This window comes from Leptonychotes weddellii, chromosome 15 (assembly GCF_054177405.1).
Source record: "Leptonychotes weddellii isolate Sample4059 chromosome 15, ASM5417740v2, whole genome shotgun sequence".
In the NCBI taxonomy this organism is placed as follows: domain Eukaryota; kingdom Metazoa; phylum Chordata; class Mammalia; order Carnivora; family Phocidae; genus Leptonychotes; species Leptonychotes weddellii.
Window position 1 is genome coordinate 47,789,493 of NC_138383.1, and position 19,987 is coordinate 47,809,479.

Sequence of the window (19,987 nt, forward strand, 5' to 3'; positions counted from 1 at the left end):
TCTCGGGGTCCAGGGATGCAATCCCGCATCAGCTCTGCACTCAGCTCAGAGTCTGCTTGGGATTCTCTCTCCCTCTCCCTCTGCCCCCCCCTTTCTCTCTCTCTCTCCCAAATAAATAAATAAATCTATTTTAAAAATGTGAGTTATGTCCACACAATGGAAATGAGTGATCTCCAGGCTCACACAACAATATGGATGAATCTTACAAACATAATGGTCAGCAAAACAGTAACAACTTTATGAATCTATTTTTTTAAAAAAAGTTTAAAAATCACAGGTAAAACAAATACATGCTTTTAAAAGCTAGAAAGTAGTCTCTCCTCAAGGGCTCGAAAGGGACATGCTGGGGAGCAGGTTGACAACGCTCTGTTTCTTGATCTGGGATGTATTCAGTTTATGGAAGCTCTACACTTATCAGATATGCACATTTCTATATGTATATTCTATACCCATAAAAAGTTCGGTTTTCTTTAATGTCCCTGGACATCCTAACTTCTAAGGAAGAAATGCTATTTCCTCACTCCCACCCCAGGGCACTGCCCCTCGCCCTTCTTCCTGCTCAGCCCAACACAAAGTAGGACTGATTTGTCTTCCTATTTCTGGCCGTTTGAACACTTGAACAGATTTTTAGCTTCTCATGTGTCTTCATTTCTAATCCTACCGCATTCCCTTATGTAACTGAAAAACTTAGCATTTGGGATAAATTCTTAGTATTCTTTTTTTTTTAATATTTTATTTGTAAGTAATCTCTGTGCCCAGCTTGGGGCTTGAACCCACAACCCTAAGATCAAGAGTTGCATGCTCCACTGATGGAGCCAACCAGGCGCCCTAAATTCTTAGTGTTCTTAATCATTCAGGAGGACAACAGTTATCCTCTTGTGAGCTGAGTCTATGCTGGGTTAATACACAGTATCTTAGTCTGTCCTCCCAAGAGCCCTGCAAGATGAGATTGCTATGCCCATTTTACAGACGAGGAAGCTAAGACCCAGGGAAGTGAAATAGTTTAAGTAAAGAGAAATACCCCCAAACTCTGCTCATGTCACACTTCCCAGTGGTTCATTCTGCAACAGGCTCCATTCTGCTTAACAATTTTTCTATGCTTTTGGTCCCCAACCAGAAAGGGAAGGCCAGATGGCTCACAGCCACACTGGTCTGAGCTACCTGGAAGCCTCCTGATACAAGGGTTATAGGAACGGAGGGCGGAGATGTTTGCGTTGACAATCCCAGGTCCTGATCTCTAATGCCCAGCCCTGAACTGCAAAGGAAACCTCCAATAGTCAGGCATGTCAGAGGGCTTTAAAAGTCCTGGCAAGAACTCTGAAATCAGACCCGGCCAGCATGTGTCCCTGAATATCAGAATAGACACTATATTTATCTTGAAAAGCCCTTCAGTGCACTGAGAGCTATAAATAGTCATTAGGACCTAAGCAAGGGGCCTTAACACATGGATTTCCTTCCAAAAATGCAGACCCATTTTAATTAAATTTGTAATTAACCTCCGGGAGGGCAGGCCCCGAATTCCGTTTGGTTTTGGACACACCGTGAGTAATTTCCTATTCACTGAACATTTGGGGATTAGCATGCTTACTGGGTGTTTAGCCCAGAGGCGGCCCTCCGGGAGCTTGCACAGAACCTGGCTCCCTGGAGAGGACACACGGGTGCACGGTGAACGCACCCTGTAGCCTGGGGCCTCCCCCTGTGCCGGGTGTCCTCATCGGAGTCTCTTTGCGAAGCCAAGTCCTTTCCCCTCCGTTTCCCCCAGAACAAGATGGGAGTCACAGCCGTGCTCATGTTGCCTCTGCTACTCCTGGGAATCAGTGGCCTGCTCTTCATCTACCAAGAGGTGTCCCGCCTGTGGTCAAAGTCAGCGGTGCAGAACAAAGTGGTGGTGATCACCGATGCCATCTCAGGACTGGGCAAGGGTAAGCCGGCCTTGCCCCCTACCCCGTGCCCACTCCCGACCTGAGGGACGAGAGGTGGCAGGACGGCGTGTGGCCAACCTGCTAGGTGGGAGGGCGATGGATGCTGTGTCCTCTCCCAGTGTCCCTCATCAACCAGCAAGTGTCTTCCCTTTTGGGGACTGCAGCTCCCATGCCCGAGAAATGAGGGGATTGGGATAACCGGCCTTGCAAACTCACAACCTCGGGGCCAAAACAGGTCTGCAGATGTGATTTGTTTTTGCCTTCATGGGGTTCTGGAGATTTTGAAATGCAAAGTCCTTAGCTGGGGCAGCATGCCAACGAGGAGCCCAGACTTGGGTGCTGGGTTGAGTTCCGGGCCCCATCACTTACTAGCTGGTGACTGCACAGGTCTGCTTTGCATTTCCCGTCTAGGAAAGTGAAGATACTAGTCGTCTCTACCTCATGGTGTTGTTGGGGAATGAATGAATGAATGAATGAATGGATGGGAAGCATGTAGAAGCACTCAAGTGTTCATAATGGTAATAATGATAATGAACACATTTAGGCAGAACATGTGTGCTCTAGTGTGTCATACACCCCACTCAGCCCTAGCGTATCACACTCAGGCTAATTAGCTCAACCATTTACCTCCTGGCCTTGAAGGCACGTATGTTTGTGACCCCTGAATTGGATGGTTTCAGGGGCTTTAATGCTGGTAGCCTCTGTGACATGAGGGTAGTCAATGTCCTTAGGTTTGTAAGATTCTGACTCTATCACTCCTACCACTGGGTGTACTTGTTGCTGTTGTTCTTGTTATTTTTAACCGAACATAGAACCCACATGGCCAAACGTTCATTAGGTCGCTCAACAAGCATCCACTGAGTCCATCAGGTGCTGTGTATTGAGATGAGCATCGCCCCTTCCAAAGAGCCCCATCATGAGTACGTTTGCAACCTCCTGTCTGGGAATTCTCTAAGAACTTCATTCCCTTGGGTATCCCAACGGGAGCCAATCCACATGCTTTGAAGGCGGGTTCAATTTCAGTGGGTGGTTAACTCAGGCTCACCATGTGACATAAAAAAAATAAAGCACGAGGCAGATAAACTGGGTTCTCCGTGTGGCCCGCCATGGGTCCCAGAAGCAATTCCCAAGGAGGACATCCTGCATCCTTAGACTCAGTGCTCAAAAGCAAGGAAGGGTACAAACTCCAACTTCTGCATGCACAAGCCATGCAGAAGGGCGCATGCATTTGTCAACCAGACCAGATACAGGACAATAGGGAAGAAGGTTTGCCCAGGGGGAGACACTCACCTGGACACACTCAGAGTCAGTCTTTGGGGAGACCTGCTCTTCAAACAGTACCTGTCCATAGAGCATCAGACCAGCTGCCAACATGAGACGCCTTCCTCGTGAAGCCTTCCCTGCCACCCTGCTCCTTCTTGGATGGTCCCCACAGAACTGGCTTTTGGGGTCCTATGGCTCCTCCCCTCCCTGTGCTTTCCATCTATTCGTTCATTCATTAACACATGCCTCACATTGTGCGGGACACGTGTGTTTCTCAGTTGGTCCACCAGACACAAGCTCCCTCGTGGTGGAGTCTGTGTTTTGTTCATCCTGGTGTCCCACCACCTAGCTCGGAGCCTGGCATAGAGTAAGCACTCAAAAAAAAAAAAAAAACATTTATTGAATAAATGCCTTTAAAAGCCACCATCTTATGAGGGAAAGACACTCACATGGCTAAGTATGTGGTTGTATATTTGTTTTGTCAATTTCTGGCCAGATTCCAATATGATCAGAGAACACATTCTCTACGATTTCAATTCTTTTAAATTTGTTGAGGATATGGCCTGTCTTGGTGAACGATCCGCAGGTGCCCGGAAAGGTGTGCATCCTGCTGTCTTTGGGTCAAATGTCCCACAAAGTGTCGATCAGATCCCGCCAGTTGAGAAGGCTGTTCAACCCTGTATGCTCCCGATTTTCTGTTACTAGTTAGTGCCATTCTATCTACTGTTGGGAGACGTGTATTTGTTTTAGTAGCCTCTTTATTTTTGAAGTCTCATTCGGTTATGGTGACGCACTGTACAAATCGAGTGCCCGGGAAATACACCCCAGGGGCAACACGGCATCTTCAGAGGAATGCGGTCCAGTCTGTGTCGTGACTCACGTGTCTTATGGACCTACCCCGGAGAGAAATGCAAAGCAGGGAAAAAGTAAGTCCAAATATTTAGACGTAACCCGAGAAGCTGGGCGTGTGTGGCCTTAAATAAACGCCTCCCCAAGATCGTGCGGCTGACCACAGCGATTCCGTGTTCGTGTGGCTCCGTTCCTGAGGTCTGAGGCAAGAGAAAAAGTGAGGGTCACAGAACCTATGACACAGATCCCCCAGCACACCCCCCATTCCCTGGAACCTGCGCGCATCTGGCGGGTAGTGCTGGAGAGTTGCAAGGAAGCAGCGCCAGGACATCGGACCCTTGCCCAAGCCCACACAGCTCAGCCACGTCGGGAATCGGGTCGCTTTGTACCCACTGTGTCTGCAGCAAGAGGGACTCTCGAAAGAGTGCGCTTGAACTTGAAGTGTTTCTGAAGTTGAGCTGCTTGCCTCTCAATCAACGGCCTTTCACGATGGCCCCCCCCACCCCCAGCCGTCCTTTTGCCTTGTCATCTCCCTGAAATCTGGAGGTGGCCCCAGCGAGGCAAGGAAAAGGGCTCAGCTTATGTTGGCTGCTCGAAAAAGAGAAAGCTCGGTGCCAACCTTCCCGACACGGGATAAACTGAGCTGTGGTCATGAGCTGAGCTGATCAAGAAGCAAACCAGAGCACAGGAGTCTACCCGGGCCTGCTTTAGCAGAAATGACATATTTGGGAGGGTGCCTTCAGGCTTACTGTCCCCCAGCAGCGGTCACACCACCGGGCTCCAGGCTCCCGCACCCCGCACCCCACACCCCGAGTGGCTGCTACTCAGAGTTATGGCAGAAGGGAGGGAAGGCTGGGCTTTTGGCCTCCGGATGAAGTCTCTTTTGGTGAATTCTGTTATAAAATACAATATATTAAAAAGGATTTTCAGGTAAAAAGAACAGGAAACACACCTAGAACCCCACCCACTCGGGAATACTTCATCCTGTCTCCTTTTGCTCCTTTATGATGCTTATAAGTGTAGCTTGCATTTACGGTCTGATGGGCACGGTATTCTGGGCTCACAGGAGTGTGGGGGGGCTGGAAGCTAGACAGCCCTCCCACCCCACTCTCAAATTCAGGCAGCAGAGAAAACCCTTCCTCTGCGTCTTGATTTTTTAAAAGCAATCTGATAGTCTCATAAGTCATGATCACTTCTGATCACTATTTGATTATACAAAACCCTTTGAGCATGATAGGTCCCCTAACCTACCATCCATCCATCGATTCAGAAACTGGGATGTCCAGTCCAATACGTGAGAAAATATGTGGATTCTCATTGAAGTGAACGCCCCCTTCCACCCACTCACCCAGGGCAAGTGGCCGCCCAGCCCGCTGCTCTTCCTGACCCCTCTGGGGCTGGAGCGGCAGGAAGAGGACAGAAAGAGAGCAGGAGGAATCCTTACCTGGCTGACACTGTCATGGGAGTGGCCTGGCACCACCTGTTTAAAACCAAGTCTGGCTTTTTCTCTGTGGCCCCTTCTGTGGGTCCTTCCGAGGCCCACCCTGGGAATATCCGCCCACCCTTTCTGCAAGGCATGGGCACTCCAGTTGCTCAATCCTCACCCGGCCTCTGGTGTTAGGGCAGGTGCTTCTCCGGGGCCCTCTGTTTTAATAAGACCTGACCAGGGTTGATATCAAGAAAAGAGAGTTTATTACTTGCCATAAGCAAGGAGATCACTGGGGCTAGCTCCCAAAGCATTGTCTCCCAGAGCAAAAAGCACAGTGTGCATTCATTGACCAGCCCCGTGAACGCATACACTATGTCGGTATCAGCACACGCAGAGGAGGGGGTCTTAGGGGCACCCGCCTGGTGTAAAATCAGGCCTGGACCTACACCCCACGTTATGCTAATTGGGCACAAGCCCCGCCCACGGGTGGAGATTTCAACATGATCATGAGCAAGGTCCCACACCTTTTATCTAGTTGCCCTTGAAATCCGGACTCCTCTGGTTTTAGCCAGCTCTGTGGTCCCCTCTGCCTCTTCCTGGGACCTGGAGTTCCCGCTGGTCAGCACCTGCAAAAACAGCTAAGCCTTTGCCGTTGGTTCTAATTAGCTAACACCACTGCCCTGCTAATGGAACCTTGGGCAGAATTCAAAATAGCTCCCGAGCAACTCAGGGCTTAGGTCTGGTCCACCGTGCTTGTGGGGCAGGGCCTTTGGGGTGTAGACCAATCCCCTGGGGCAGCCCGCCCCTCCTCTCCTCTGCTCTGCACATACCTGGTGGCCCCCCTTCTCACATTAGATTTTGCAGGTGGAACTCAGACACCCCCCGCCCCCCCCGCTTTGCAGGGAACTGAGAGCTTGCTGTTCAGATGGTCCTGGTGGCTCCTTGCAACCTGGGACAGAGATAAAGGGCAAAAACACATTGCAGTCCCCTCCCCAATTCCTCCATCAAAGTCCACTCTCTCTCTCCTCTTCCTTGTCCAATTTGTGTCCTATTTTGGGGGGCAAGGGGTACTGAACTCCATAAAACAGGGTTTTAGTGATTTCCTTTGAAAATGTGCATCTTGGGTTAGCAACTAACTTCAGAATTTTATATCTGTTTGATCTCGGCGCTCTGGTCAAACTTTCCGTTTAAAACCCCGTTACACATGCGAATGCACACTTTAACATCCAATTATACACACACAGAGTCAAGTGCATGGCAGGGAAACATCAGTTTTAAAGGCTTCAAAATATTCGATAAATATCATCATTTATCGACCAAGCTCCTGTGATATTGGACATTTACCACCATTTCCAACTCTTTACTGTTATAATAGTACCGAGATAAACATCGTAACTATGTCCACGCAGACGTTCTTAATTTTCTCCTTAGAATAAATGCCCATAAATGAAATAACCAGGTCCAAGTCTACAGTTAGTTTTAAGGATTTGGTCCAATTTTTCTTCCAAAAGATTGTGGCAATTTACACTCCACCAACAGGGAATGTGTGACTATCCCCAATTTTGTTTTTGATTATCTGATGGATTAAAATTAGTGTCCTGTTTCAAACTGCATGTCTTTATTCTTGGCACTGAACTATTTTTTGTACATTAGCTCTTTGTGCTTCTCTTATGAATTGCTTACCCATCTTGCTAGCCAATTCCTTCATTAGGGTCTTTATCTGGTTTTCTTATTGATTTATAACAGTTCTTTGTAGCTCAAATAAATTTGCCCTTTTCTGACATATGTATTTTAAATAGGCTTTCTCGGGGCGCCTGGGTGGCTCAGTCAGTTAAGCGTCCAACTCTTGATTTCGATTCAGGTCATGATCTCAGGGTCGTGAGATTAAGCCCTGCATCCAGCTCTGCACTCAGTGGGGAGTCTGCTTGGGATTCTCTCTCCCTCCACCCCTCCCCCTGTTCATTCTCTTGCTTGCTTTCTGAAATAAATAAATCAAATCTTTAAAAAAATAAAAATAAATAGGTTTCCTCAGTTTATCTTGGTCTTAATTTTCATTTCTGTTTTCTGCTCTCAGAAAGGTTTTTTTTTTTTTGAGGATAAAAAAATCTATAAATCATTTCTGTTATGATTTCTTCCTTTGGGGTCAGGCTTACAAGATCTTTCCCCAAAGCAAGGTTATATATTAATTTCTCCTTTCCTCTAGTTCTTTTATGGCTCTGTGTTAACATTTAACTATTTAATACATTTTAGTGTATCGCATTCTCCCCAGTAGTTAGCTAGGAGTTCAAATACCATTTATTTTATTTTATTTTATTTTTCAAATACTGCTTTTTCAATAGTGTGTTCTTTACCCACTGATTCATCATGCTAACTTTACGGTATACTAAATTCTTATGAATTCTTGGCTCTATTTTTATTCAGTATTTCTATCCATACTTGAGCCACGAACAGGCTGCTTTAATTTCTGTAGCTTTATCATCTATTTTAATAACTGATAGAGTAGGTCAATTCCTATTGTTGTTCATCAAACTGTTCTTTGCTTTTCTTGTGCATTTGTTATTCCAAACAAGGCTTGTCAAATATCCCAAGTAAAGTTTAGGGTCTTGTCATCCCTTTCCAAGACATGTTGGAATCTTGATTTACTGCATCAAATTCACTTGGGGATGGATCGACATCTTCATTGAATTCCGCCATCCCGAATGGTCATGGACAGCCTCCTTCTCAGTAAAGCACTTACATTCAGAGAAATCATCCCTTCCCTGTGGCCCCAACTCAAGGCAACATTAACACAGTTATTTCTTGATTCAGGTTTCCCTCAGTCAGCAGCACTGCTCACATCCTCCCTCCTCCCTGCTCTCAGTCACACACAGTACACCTGCTTCTAGACCTCACTGGGACCTTCCATCCATCCTCCACCCCTGCTCCAATCTGGCTGAGCCTGCACGGTCCAGCACACAGCTGTTCTCCAATACAACAATCCCCCTGCCCACGATGCCCTCTGATCACACCCCGGCCGGACCCCTTCTTTCCACCCGCACACAACCATAAGATCACTTTGAGCCATTGCATTCAGGATATCCAGCCTCCAGTGGGCACCCAGGGCTGCCCAGCTATCCTTTGGCATCCTGGCTCAGTCAGGCCCACTGCTGGTTGGCATAAAATAAGCGGTCATAGGTCCTGAGCACCTAGTAGGTGTTGGTGGTGCCCTTCCCAGGTCCCTGTACGAGGCCAGTTTATCTGTTCCACAGGTGCTGTGAATGTCGGCTGCATGGCTCACAGACCTGCCCTCTGCCAGCGGACATTGCCTCCCCTGGGAGTTACACACCCTTGGCCCCCAGAGCCGGAGGAAGACAGCACACAGTCCGTAGACCCAAGCATATAAAAGGCTGGTCCTCTTGCCTCCAGGTGGGACACCTCTGCAGTTGGGTTTACACCCCAGAGCCTTCCTTGGATCCAACAGAGGCTAGACTTTACCTGAGATCTTACTCCCTCATGGATTTTCTCTGAAGAGCACACCTTCAAATCTTGATTGCTTGAGTCCCTATCTCTGAATCTGCTTCTGGGAACCCCACCCAAGACACCACCTCATGTGGTTCCCATGGGCATTAAATGAGCTAATATATGTAACTCTCTTTCAAGAGCCCCTAGAACAAGTAAACACTCAAAATATATTAGCTTTTATTGTTCTTAAATATCAGTATTATTGCTACACAAGAATACTGGGTATCTATTTTTTTAAGTAATCTCTGTGCCCAACGTGGGGGCTGGAACTCACATCCCTAAGATCAAGAGTTGCACGCTCAGCTGACTGAGCCCATCAGGTGCCCCCATAAATACTTTGTGTCTACCAGTCCTTGCCCAGTTGAGAAAGACCTATGTTGGGTGAGTCAGGAATGCGTTCAGAATAAAATTAACTAGACACAAGGCAGGTTTACTTTTTAAATAAAAAGAATCCTGGCTGGAGTATCTATCCCCAGAGAAAATGTGCAGGAAACTGGCGGCATTATGTCTGAAAAAAAACCATGATGGTTGTTTCCAGTATCTTTAGATTAAGATATATCGAGGGCTTTGATCCTGGAGGGCTAGTAGACAGGGTCATCCTTCTGTCCAGCTTAAGGAAGAATATCCTAATGATCAGAACCATCCCAGGAAGGAAGGGCTGTCTCCACTCTGAGCTCCCCTTCACAGGAGGTAACCACGCGGAGGCTGGAAATGACAAAAAAAAACTTTCAGCCCTGGGAGGAGGTTGAATGAAATGACCTAGGACTCATGGCTTTAGGACTTTGGAATTCTTTGAAATCTTGAATTCCTATGAGAGAGGCCCATCGACCATGGCTTCATCCACACAGTGCACCCCGCCCTCTTTCCTTCTTCCCCCACAGAGTGTGCTCGGGTGTTCCACACTGGTGGGGCAAGGCTGGTGCTGTGTGGCAAGAACTGGGAGAGGCTAGAGATCCTGTATGATGCCCTCATCAGCGTGGCTGACCCCAGCAAGGTAAGGCCTTCTGGCAATCGGCTTGGGGAGGTTCTGGGCACCCTTAGCCTTCACTGACTGCTCAGCGTTAGCAGCTCATGGACCAGGTGGGTGAAATTTGGTGATTGCTTTGTGGGAATGGGAGGCAGTGTCCTTCCTAATCTTGACCCAGGCCTGTCTGCCAGGCACAAGGGCTGGCTCATCTGGAACATTCTCCATGCCAAGAACTTGCTCTCTGGCAACTCACCCTCCCCACCCCCTATTGTATTTAAGTCAGAGTCAAAGATGATCCAGAAGCTTTAGCAAGGCACAGGTATGGGCATGATTATAAACGCTTACGGCTGATTTCTTTTTTAAGATTTTATTTATTTATTCATAAGAGACAGAGAGAGAGAGAGGCAGAGGGAGAAGCAGGCTCCCCGCTGAACAGGGAACCGGATGCGGGACTCGATCCCAGGACCCTGGGATCATGACCTGAGCTGAAGGCAGACGCTTAACTATCTGAGCCACCCAGGCGCCCACGGCTGATTTTTAAAAATAATATATCAGGGGCGCCTGCCTGGGTCAGTTGGTGGAGCATGCGACTCTTGATCTCGGGCTCGAGAGTTTGATCCCCATGTTGGGTGTAGAGATTACTTAAAAATAAAATCTTTAAAATAAAATAATACCTCAAGTGATATTTCCTTCCAAGAAGTCGGGGAAGTGAAGTCACTTTCCACGAAGCCACTGGGAAGTGAGCACTTTCCGGGAGGCTGCAGGTTTCAAAGTGTTTCTGGAGCATTGTTTAGAGAATCACCTTCAGAGCTGTCTTCACGGTTTGGTTCAATTTGGCCTCGATGTTGAATTGCTTTTCGGAGATAGCCAAAAATAATTCACAGCAAAGTCCAGTATTTGAGGAGATGAACAAATGGGACAACACAGCATTCAAGTTCTGTTTTGGGGGATGTTAACAGGCATTGAGTTAAAACGAGGTTCTGAGGTCAATTGAGTGGGACATACTGAGTAAAGCCAAGCTTGTCTGGTGCGTTCCTTTACTGCAGGACTTTTCAGAGCCTTTGATATGCTAATGTGCATTGTGTATCCCCAAGAAGGACATGTAATAGTCCGTGTTTCCCAAACAAATTTGACCAGGGAACCTTCTTGTTGGGACTAATGTTTGTCAAACGCTGGGATTGCATTTGTCACATGGTATCCTCAGTTATCCAACCTGTTCCCTGCTCTAGACCATGAGAGTCTCAATGGCAGTTGAGTGTCTAGGGCTGAACACAATGCCTGGCACGTAGATCATGCTCCAAAAATACTGCATGGAGTGTACGATTTGGGTCAAAAACAAAATGTGGCTACAGAGCACAATGATGACTCTTAAGCCAGTTTGGAAAGCCATTTGCAAAAAGGAGCTCATAAATATTGTAATGGCGTCTCCATTGGAATCCATGCTCGGCCTCCTCTATGAAGGGTGATATTCATTTGGCTTTATCAGTTCTGGCCCCTTTGGCCAACAGTTCAGACTTTACTGCATTTTTGCACATTTGGATTACTGGTGGTGTAACCATGGTACCCACGAATGGATTCTCCAACAGCTTCCTTCCTCCCAGAGCCATCTCCGCTCTTTCCTCTTCATTTTTATTTTGCAGTCATTCCATAAGCTCTGAATTTCAAAAGGGTTGGTTCTCAGCTCGGGGGCCCCCAGGGTCTGCAAGAGGGAGGTCTTCCCACACATGCCTTGACTCTCTTGTTGGTTCAGCAGACATTCACCCCAAAGCTGGTCCTCTTGGACCTCTCGGACATCAGCTGTGTCCAGGATGTGGCCAAAGAGGTCCTGGACTGTTATGGCTGTGTGGACATCCTCATCAACAATGCCAGCATGAAGATCAAGGGGCCTGCCCATAAGATTTCTCTGGAGCTCGACAAGAAGATCATGGACGCCAATTACTTCGGGCCCATCACACTGACCAAAGGTCTCGTGAGTTTGGCCTTCCCGTAGATTTCTGGGCCACTGGCTGCTAGAGGAGGCTCTGTTACATAGTCAGACGGTCTTCCAATTCTGGTTGGAGTCTGCAGCCCCCCTCAGAAAAATCCCTACTTATTTGGTGAAAGCTTTCAGCATTCTGGCTATAAATGTTGATAAAAGAAAAGGGATTTTGAAAGTATCTTACTAGTATATTCCAACCTCCCTCTCTGGGAAATCCCCCTCCCCACCCAAGCCCTGCTCTTTATCCCCTCTTCTCACTCATGTCCATGGCTCCCCCCACCCCAATCCCACGTCTCTGGACCATTGTCTTCATGCTTCACATATATTTTGATATATCAACCTTACCCTTGATCTGTTCCTACCCACGTCAGTTGGTCAAGGGTAGAGATTCTGCCCTCAGAAATAAAGAAGAAAAGGGTTTACCCCCCAGGCTAAAAGAGACCCAGCATACTGTCAATCCCTTTGCCGAAACAGGGAGGGCAGAGTCCCTTTCAAGCGTAAAATGGCTGCTCTGTGGAGATATTTCACTGCCAAGTTCAAATGCAGCTCTGGAGCCTAGGGGGTTGGGGCTGCAGATGACATGGAATAGAACCAAGAGTTGAAGCACCCCCCACCCGCAAAGTTTATCAAGGCAGAACCCCAACAGGGAAGATACATGCATGGAGAATTTCTGAGCTTTGAACGTGGGGTTCAAGAAGTATAATCTTAGAGCTGCCTTCTTTACGGCCACAATCTCCATGATAATGGGGTTTGGGGCACCAGGACAGAGGAAGGGAAAGTTATCTGAAGCCGAAAGATGACTTTCCAGAGCTTCTGAAATGATCCCCCAGAGATAATGGTTTCCCCCAGTCCGGTCCTTGTGGACACACCGTGCAGGCCAGGCAGCCGGTGACAGGTGCTGGGCAGCCTCTGAGAGTTCCGGGTTCATTGACATCAAAGTGAAGGATGCAGGGAGTGGAGGGGGGGAAGGCAGGGCCGGGTCATCTTCTTGGTTGGGCCTCTAACTTGCTAAGAGACCTGAGTCTAGTCACTAGCTCTGGGCCTCAGTTTGCCCATCTGTAACACCCCAGGGCTCAATGTCAATGCCATTCTGAAAATAGTCTTTTGATTTTTTGCCATATCCCCATTCCACCTGCACTGTGATTTATCTCATTCTCTAAATTTCTGCATTTTCAAATGAGTTCATTTGAAGGGGGAATCTTTATCGTATCACCATAAATTAAAAAAGCCCCCTTCCCTCTCAATAAATAGAAGAACTCTGAAAACAGAACGAAGTAGCGGGTTCTCCCACGGCGCAAGGCTGAGGCCTTTCCTCTCTTTGCTAAAAGATTCCCACCTGCAAGAGAGGTGTTTGAGACACAGTAGAATTGCGGTGGATTGAAATGGGATGACCTGTGACCTTTCTCACCACTGAGATCCGCACATGGGTGGGTCACTGAAAACCACCCAGAAATGACCAGCTGAGCCTAGCCCACTCTTAGGAAACATGGGATCAGTGATGTCCACGCTCCTGCCCACCTGTGTCCTGCTGTAATCCAATCGCCAGGGAGGTAGAAGGGCCCTGGGCGAGGAAGCAGGTCTGGGGGAGGGGTCTCCCACCTGTAACCGTGACTCCTTGTCCTGTGCCTTTCAGCCCTGCTTCCCGACATGATCTCCCGGAGGACAGGCCAGATTGTGTTAGTGAATAACATCCAAGGGAAGCTTGGAATCCCATTCCGCACAGCTTGTAAGTTGCCCCGACAGAAACATTTCGTCTTAGGTTATAATCTTATAAGACAAGGGATGTCGTGTCTAGCACTAAGTACGTGGTTACAAGGGAGGGGACGTCCAGAGGTGAAACGGTCTATTGGTTTTACTTTCATCCCTTCAGTTCCCATTTCTGAGCACCTGCGGCATATGCAGGTGACCAGGGGTCCCTTTCTGAGCACCTGCGGCATATGCAGGTGACCAGGGGTCCCTTTCTGAGCACCTGCGGCATATGCAGGTGACCAGGGGTCCCTCTCTGCCAGAGGCTCACGTCCCCACAGGTGGTCAGGGCCGGCCCTGGCTGAACCCCATCAGTGCCTCTTGGCCTGGGCGCACAGCCCTGGCGCAAATGCCCTACCTCCGTAAAGATGTCCTTGAAGGACAGGAAAGGCTGCAACCCAGAAAGAGGAGATGAGTGAACATCATGCAACAGTAGAGGGACGGAAGCTTCGGAGGACGGAGGAAGGGGGGAATGAAAGACGCAGAATTGCAGGAGAGGTAGAAAGAAGTCCCAGGGGCAGGAGTCCTTTAAAAAAGTCCAGAGAGGAGAGAGACTTCTCCATAGATATTCTTGGGACCCAGCTGGGGAACCTCCCTCCTCCCATGAGGTACTTTGTGGGAGGGCAGGGTGCAAAGCTTATACATTTCTTTTCCTTTTTTTAGAGTGAGCGAGCGAGTGTGAGCAGGGCTGGGGGGAGGGGCAGAGGGAGAGGGAGAATCCCAAACAGATTCCCCACTGAGCATGGAGCCCAATGCGGGGCTCAATCCCACGACCCCAAGACCATGACCTGAGCCGGAACCAAGAGTCAGATGGTCAACCGACTGAGCCACCCAGGCGCCCCCGCTCCCAACTTCTTTTTAATTCCCTAATTAGTATTGTCATATAGTGGTTTATAAGAAATATATATTTGGTCTTTGTCCCATTTCTGGCACAGAGCTCTTAAAACCCTTGAATTTCCTAAGTGATGAGAGTGATCGAAGTGTCTTTTGTTACATCAGTGAGGCGATTTTGGCCGTCACCTAAGGAGGGGGGCTGCTTGCCAGAGGAGCTAACCATGTAATTAGGGGGTGGGATGTTCTAGTCCCACCCCAGCCTCTAAGGAGCAGAGAGGGGCTGGAGATTGAGTTCTGTCACCCAAAGCCCATGATTTAATCAGTCATGCCTATAATAGAGTCTTCATAAAGTCCCGAAAGGACGGGCTTCGGAGAGCTTCTAGGATGAACACGTGGAGAATCGGGGAGAGGGGGGTGCCTGGAGAGGACATGGGACCTCTGAGCCCCTCCCCCACACCGCATCCCCCCACCCCCTGCATCTCTTCCGGTCGGCTGTTCCTGAGTTCTGTCCTTTTGTAAGAAACTGATGATCCACTAAGTAAAACCTTTCTCCGAGTTCTGTGAGCTGCTCCAGCAGATTAGTCGATCTCAGGGAAGGGGTCATTGGAACCTCCGATCTCCAGCGGCTCAGTCAGAAGCACAGAGGACAAGGGGGACTTGTGATTGGCCTGAACTGAGCGGGGACAAGGGGCAGTCCTGGGACTGAGCCCTTAACCTGCGGGCTCTGACTTCATCTTCAGGTAGACCGTGCCAGAATGAAGTGGTAGGACACCCAGCTGGTGTCGGGGAGTCAGTGCTGTGGGCAAAAGCCCAGGCGTTGGAGTGAGGTGCGGAATTGTTCAGTATTTCACTATTTAAGTACGAGGACATTTCAGTAAAAATCAAGCTTTCCAGCTTGCCGAGCAATAGAAGATCTAGCACCACGAGACCCACCTTCCCTTCTCTCCCTGACTGCCCCTGTTGCCCTCTGTATGCATTATTGCTTGGGGCCCTGCTGAAAACCGAGTGACCACTCCTCCAAGGGGTTCCCCAGGCCGGGCACGGTGGGATGGTCCCACCTTGCTGGATCCTCACAGCAGCTCCGAGAAGCTGTCTTGTCACTGTCCTTGTCTTTTGGGAGAGGCCCCTGGGCCCCTCGCACCTGTGTTCCTAACCCTGCACGGTGAGGGTCAGGTAGCTTACGAGGGCCGTCTGGGGAGCACGCATCCCACTCCTCACTAGGACTGCCTCGGAGGGGGCTGGGTCTGCCGGCCGTTATCGGTGTGGAGGCAGGGACCACAGTACCCCCACCCCCCGCCTCATTCAGCCTCCAACTGACACCCCCGAAATGGGAAGCTGAGATTCATCATACCCCAGATGTGGCTCTAAGCCCCCAAGGCTTTAAGGAATGTCCACTCTACTCTTGTTGAAATTCCTGGAAACGTTCTTATTTACCCAACCCATGGCCTCATCCGTTTGGAGTGAATTCGGTGAGTAGCTGGGTTGGACAGGACCTCGGAGGAAAAGGGCTGGGAAGTGGGAGGGGAGACCTGCTCCGGGCTCTCTGGGGCCACCAGCTGGTACCCCCCCCACCCCACCCCACACCTACCCCCGGTTGGTTTCTCTTCCAGATGCTGCCTCCAAGCACGCAGCCCTGGGCTTCTTCGACTGCCTCCGAGCCGAAGTAGAGGAATACGATGTTGTCGTCAGCACCGTGAGCCCCACTTTCATCCGGTCCTACCACATTGATCCAGGCCAAGGAAACTGGGAGGCCTCCATCTGGAAATGTGAGCGTTCTGAGGGAGGCCGGAGGTACAGGGGCCTGGGAGGGGGCCAGCCTGGTGTCACCGGGCCTGGGGGTGTGTTCCTGAAGCCAGAGACTAGGGGGTTGGTGGGGACCCCGCACCTGGCTAACAACAGTCCCCCCAAACTTCAGTTCCGAGGCACCAGGTAGAGAGAATCCTAACCTGCAACCGGCAGACCGAGACCTGAGCTAGGCTCTGTCACTCATAGGCTCTGTGACCTTGGCCAGGTGACTGCCTGTCTCTGGGCCTCAGTTTCTTCTGTGGAATGACCAGATTTGGTTTTCAAGACCTTCCTACCCTCCCCCGCCCTTCCCTGGGAGGCCGCACAGAGTCGAGGCTGAGAGTCTGGCACGGGACTGCCTACACTTGGAGCTTGCCTCTGTGGTACACTCAGTGTTCGAACACGGGCAAGTCCCTTCATCTCCGTGCCTCAGTTTCCCCTTTAGAAAGTGAGGAATGATGGTGGTACCAGTCTTGCCCAGGCATTGGGAAGACGGAAGGTTCCAGCTCAGAGAGGCTTTACGACAGCAACCAGCACACAGCGAGCGCTCTGTAAATGCAGTCTAATTACTGCTCTTCTAGAATGCTCTGAACAGGGAGCTGCTTCACCCTGCCCGAGGCTCTGTCTCCGCTAGGGAAGCCAGATGAACCAAGATGTGGGCAGGTGGTTCCAGGAGGCTCTTGACAAGCTCAGCTTCCCAACAGCTATAAACAACAGCTCCTTAATTTATCGGGCACCTTCTTCCTTCAGCTCTTTCTCCTCCCCGCAAAGGCTCGCAACCACCCTGTGAAATGAGTAGGGCAGGAAACTATATGCCCGCTTTACAGATGAAAAAGCTGAGGCTCAGGGGGTGAAGAGTGCCCCCCAGGGCGTCACGGCCACTGGAGGGCAGAGCTGGCTGGGAGCCCACGACTCCAGGCCCGGCCCCCTCCCCTTTCCCCTTCCTTGGGTGCCCAGAGGCTGTAACCCCTGCCCCTCCTGGGGCTGTTCAGTCTTTTTCAGGAAGCTGACCTACGGGGTGCACCCTGTGGACGTGGCCGAGGAGGTGATGCGCACCGTGAGAAGGAAGAAACAAGAGGTCTTCATGGCCAACCCCATCCCCAAGGCCGCCATGTACATCCGCACCTTCTTCCCAGAGTTCTTTTTTGCTGTGGTGGCCTGTGGGGTGAAGGAGAAACTCAATGTCCCAGAGGAGGGCTAACTGCTGGAGGCCAGATGGGTCACCTCGATGGGAATAAAGGCTTTCCTGGCAAGGTGCTGGTCCTCTGTCCTCTCAACATGGGGGCCCAACTCGAGCCATGTCCCTAACCTATACCTGCCTATGTGTTCTCCACCCCAGTAAGGATGGCCCGGATGCCAGCCCAGTCTCTGCAGGGTCTCTGGGTCTCTACTACTTGACATTCCCAAGGCACACTTCCAGAAGCTTCCCGACTCCGTAGGGCGACACCGAGCAGAAAAAGAGGAACCATAATGGGTCCAACCCCCATATAGACATGCATGCACGTGCACACGCATGCATGCATACACATGCACGCATACACACATGCACACACATGCATGCATACACATGCACGCACACACATGCATATATATGCACGCACACACGCATGCATACAAATGCACGCACACACGCACATGCATGCATACACATGCACACACGCGCACACGCATGCATACACATGCACGCGCGCACACGCATGCACGCACGTGCATGCATACACATGCACGCACACGCATGCATACACATGCACGCACGCACATACATGCATGCATACACATGCACGCACATACGCATGCATACACATGCACGCACACACACGCATGCACACACATGCCCACGCACACACACGCATGCATGCACACACGCACTGTGCCCATGAGCCCGCTCAGGAACTTAGAAAGCCACCTCCAGTTTATACAAGACTGACCTGCCCGTGTCAGCCTCCATCAGAAGCAGTCTTGGCAATCCTCCAGGGCAGCCCTGCCAAACAGAACTTTCTGGAACGGTGGAGATACTCGATCATCTGCATTGTCCAACGTGGTGGCCATGAGCCACAGGTGGTTGTTGACCTCTGGAAATGTGGCCAGCGAGGCTGAATTCTGAATTTTATCTCATTTGCAGGAATGTGAATTGAAACAGCTGCACGTGGCTAGAGGCTCCCACGTTGGCTGCACACGGCAGAATCCCCTTCTTCCCTGGAATTAGTGGGTCCGAGGAGGGCCCCAGCACAGCTGTTTTTAAAACATTCCTCAGTTGATGCTAAGGTGCCCTGGGGGGTTATCTACCTCACTCCAGCCTTTTGATGCATTCTCAAAGCGAAACTCACTCAAAACCGGCATTCTGGTTATTGGTGGGCATCTCTCTGAGGGGTAGTTTTTCTTACACAAAACAGTTCATGATTCTTGGGATTTTGGAAAAGCATATGGTATTTTTTTTGCACTAATATCGTAACTGCTGACTCAAACTTTTCCAATATTTATAAATGAAAGAGGGTTCAAATGTCCCCCTGCCGGACCTAAGCCGTTTACAAAGTTGACATATATACTGAACACATAGGCACGTGTACAAACCCAAATCTAAGAAGCGAAATGCCCAGGGTCATGTGATCACTGTGGATCTGAGCCCACCCCAGGATAAGGCTGATGGTCAGGATGTGGCGCCAGAATTTAGGAGGGTCAGCTGAGCAGCAGGTAGGGCAGGCAGGGAGTCAGCCTTCTGTCTTTGGGGGTTTTTATTCCTGTTGCTGGAGGATCAGGAGCTATAGCAGTGCTCGGGCCAGAACCATCGAGAAAAACAGCTGCAGGAAACCGGAAACCTGATTGGTGGGCACAGAGAGAGAGATGCGCCTTCGGGGCAGGAAGCCCGGGAGCCATGAGGACTCCAAAGGGGGGCGGTTTAGAACTCCGACCCTGGGACTCCCCCAGAGAAGCCATATGCAGAACAAGGCAGGAAGAAGGACCTCCTGTGTCTGTGATCCCGTGTCTGTTCCGATGTCCCCCTGCCCACTGGCTGCCCCGCAGATGAGGAGGTCAAGGCCCTGCAAGAGGACGCAGCCTCAGCAGGACTGACTGGCCAGCACCCCAAATGCCCTGAAGTTGAATTTCCTGTCCCTGTACTTTGGTTTCCCTCCGGCTGGCTGGCCCCTATTGCCTTTCAGATGTCCCTGTGTCCACTCGGAGTCTGCTGCTCTCTGGCGATGGGGTATCTCACCGCCTAGCAAAGGAAAACCCACTACCCTTCCTGAAACAGAGGGGGAGAAATTGAATAAGTTGGGGGTTGGGGGAAGTGTCATGCAATATGTGGAGTGGCCACCAGATGTCACTGTGGCTCCAAGCCGATCTTACATCCACCTTCTCTCCACTGACTCCCCGCACAGCACAGGTGTAATCCTGCAAAATTCCGGGCAGGTCCCAGTTTCCAATGAGCATCCCCCTCTGGGACCTTGTTTGGACTTCAGGAAACTTGAGTCGCTGGCAGGGCTGACAAATCCACTTCACAGATGAGGAAATTCAGTGTGACCGTGCTCTGTGAGATAGGGCAGAACAGGGACAGCTTGGGGACGGTTAGGGGACTGGACTGAGTCAGAGTCACGGAGGCCAGTGACCATCCCAGACCACAGAGTGATGCTGCAGGACCCCTAGTTCCCCCCTAGTCCTAGTCCCTTTGAAATGCGACCTTACTTGAAAATAGGGTCATTGCAGATGTAACTGGT

At 50.1% G+C, this 19,987-nt stretch overlaps 1 protein-coding gene and 1 long non-coding RNA gene across 3 annotated transcripts in view; both read left to right on the top strand.

Moving 5' to 3' along the window:
* The window catches only part of LOC145717426 (uncharacterized), a 167,745-nt gene that overhangs the window by 43,072 nt on the left and 104,686 nt on the right, over nucleotides 1–19,987 (top strand). The window lies entirely within an intron of this gene.
* Nucleotides 1,399–17,527, top strand: DHRS7C (dehydrogenase/reductase 7C). 2 transcript variants are annotated; one of them, XM_006746823.3, is made up of 7 exons: nucleotides 1,399–1,541; nucleotides 1,763–1,922; nucleotides 9,846–9,958; nucleotides 11,682–11,895; nucleotides 13,543–13,635; nucleotides 16,100–16,255; nucleotides 17,267–17,527. In XM_006746823.3, the coding sequence occupies exons 2-7, from the start codon at nucleotides 1,769–1,771 to the stop codon at nucleotides 17,473–17,475; spliced, it is 939 nt and encodes a 312-aa protein (XP_006746886.1). In that variant the 5' UTR covers nucleotides 1,399–1,541; nucleotides 1,763–1,768; the 3' UTR covers nucleotides 17,476–17,527. The 2 variants fall into 2 exon arrangements, with proteins under 2 accessions (XP_006746886.1, XP_030873469.1); XM_031017609.2 differs by having other exon boundaries at nucleotides 11,685–11,895.

Excerpts from the sequence above, each read along its gene's own strand:
- DHRS7C (XM_006746823.3), top strand. The coding sequence starts at position 1,769 with ATGGGAGTCACAGCCGTGCTCATGTTGCCTCTGCTACTCCTGGGAATC. Across the intron at positions 11,896-13,542 it reads GCCCATCACACTGACCAAAG|CCCTGCTTCCCGACATGATC; the intron begins GTCTCGTGAGTT and ends TGTGCCTTTCAG. Across the intron at positions 16,256-17,266 it reads GGAGGCCTCCATCTGGAAAT|TCTTTTTCAGGAAGCTGACC; the intron begins GTGAGCGTTCTG and ends GGGGCTGTTCAG.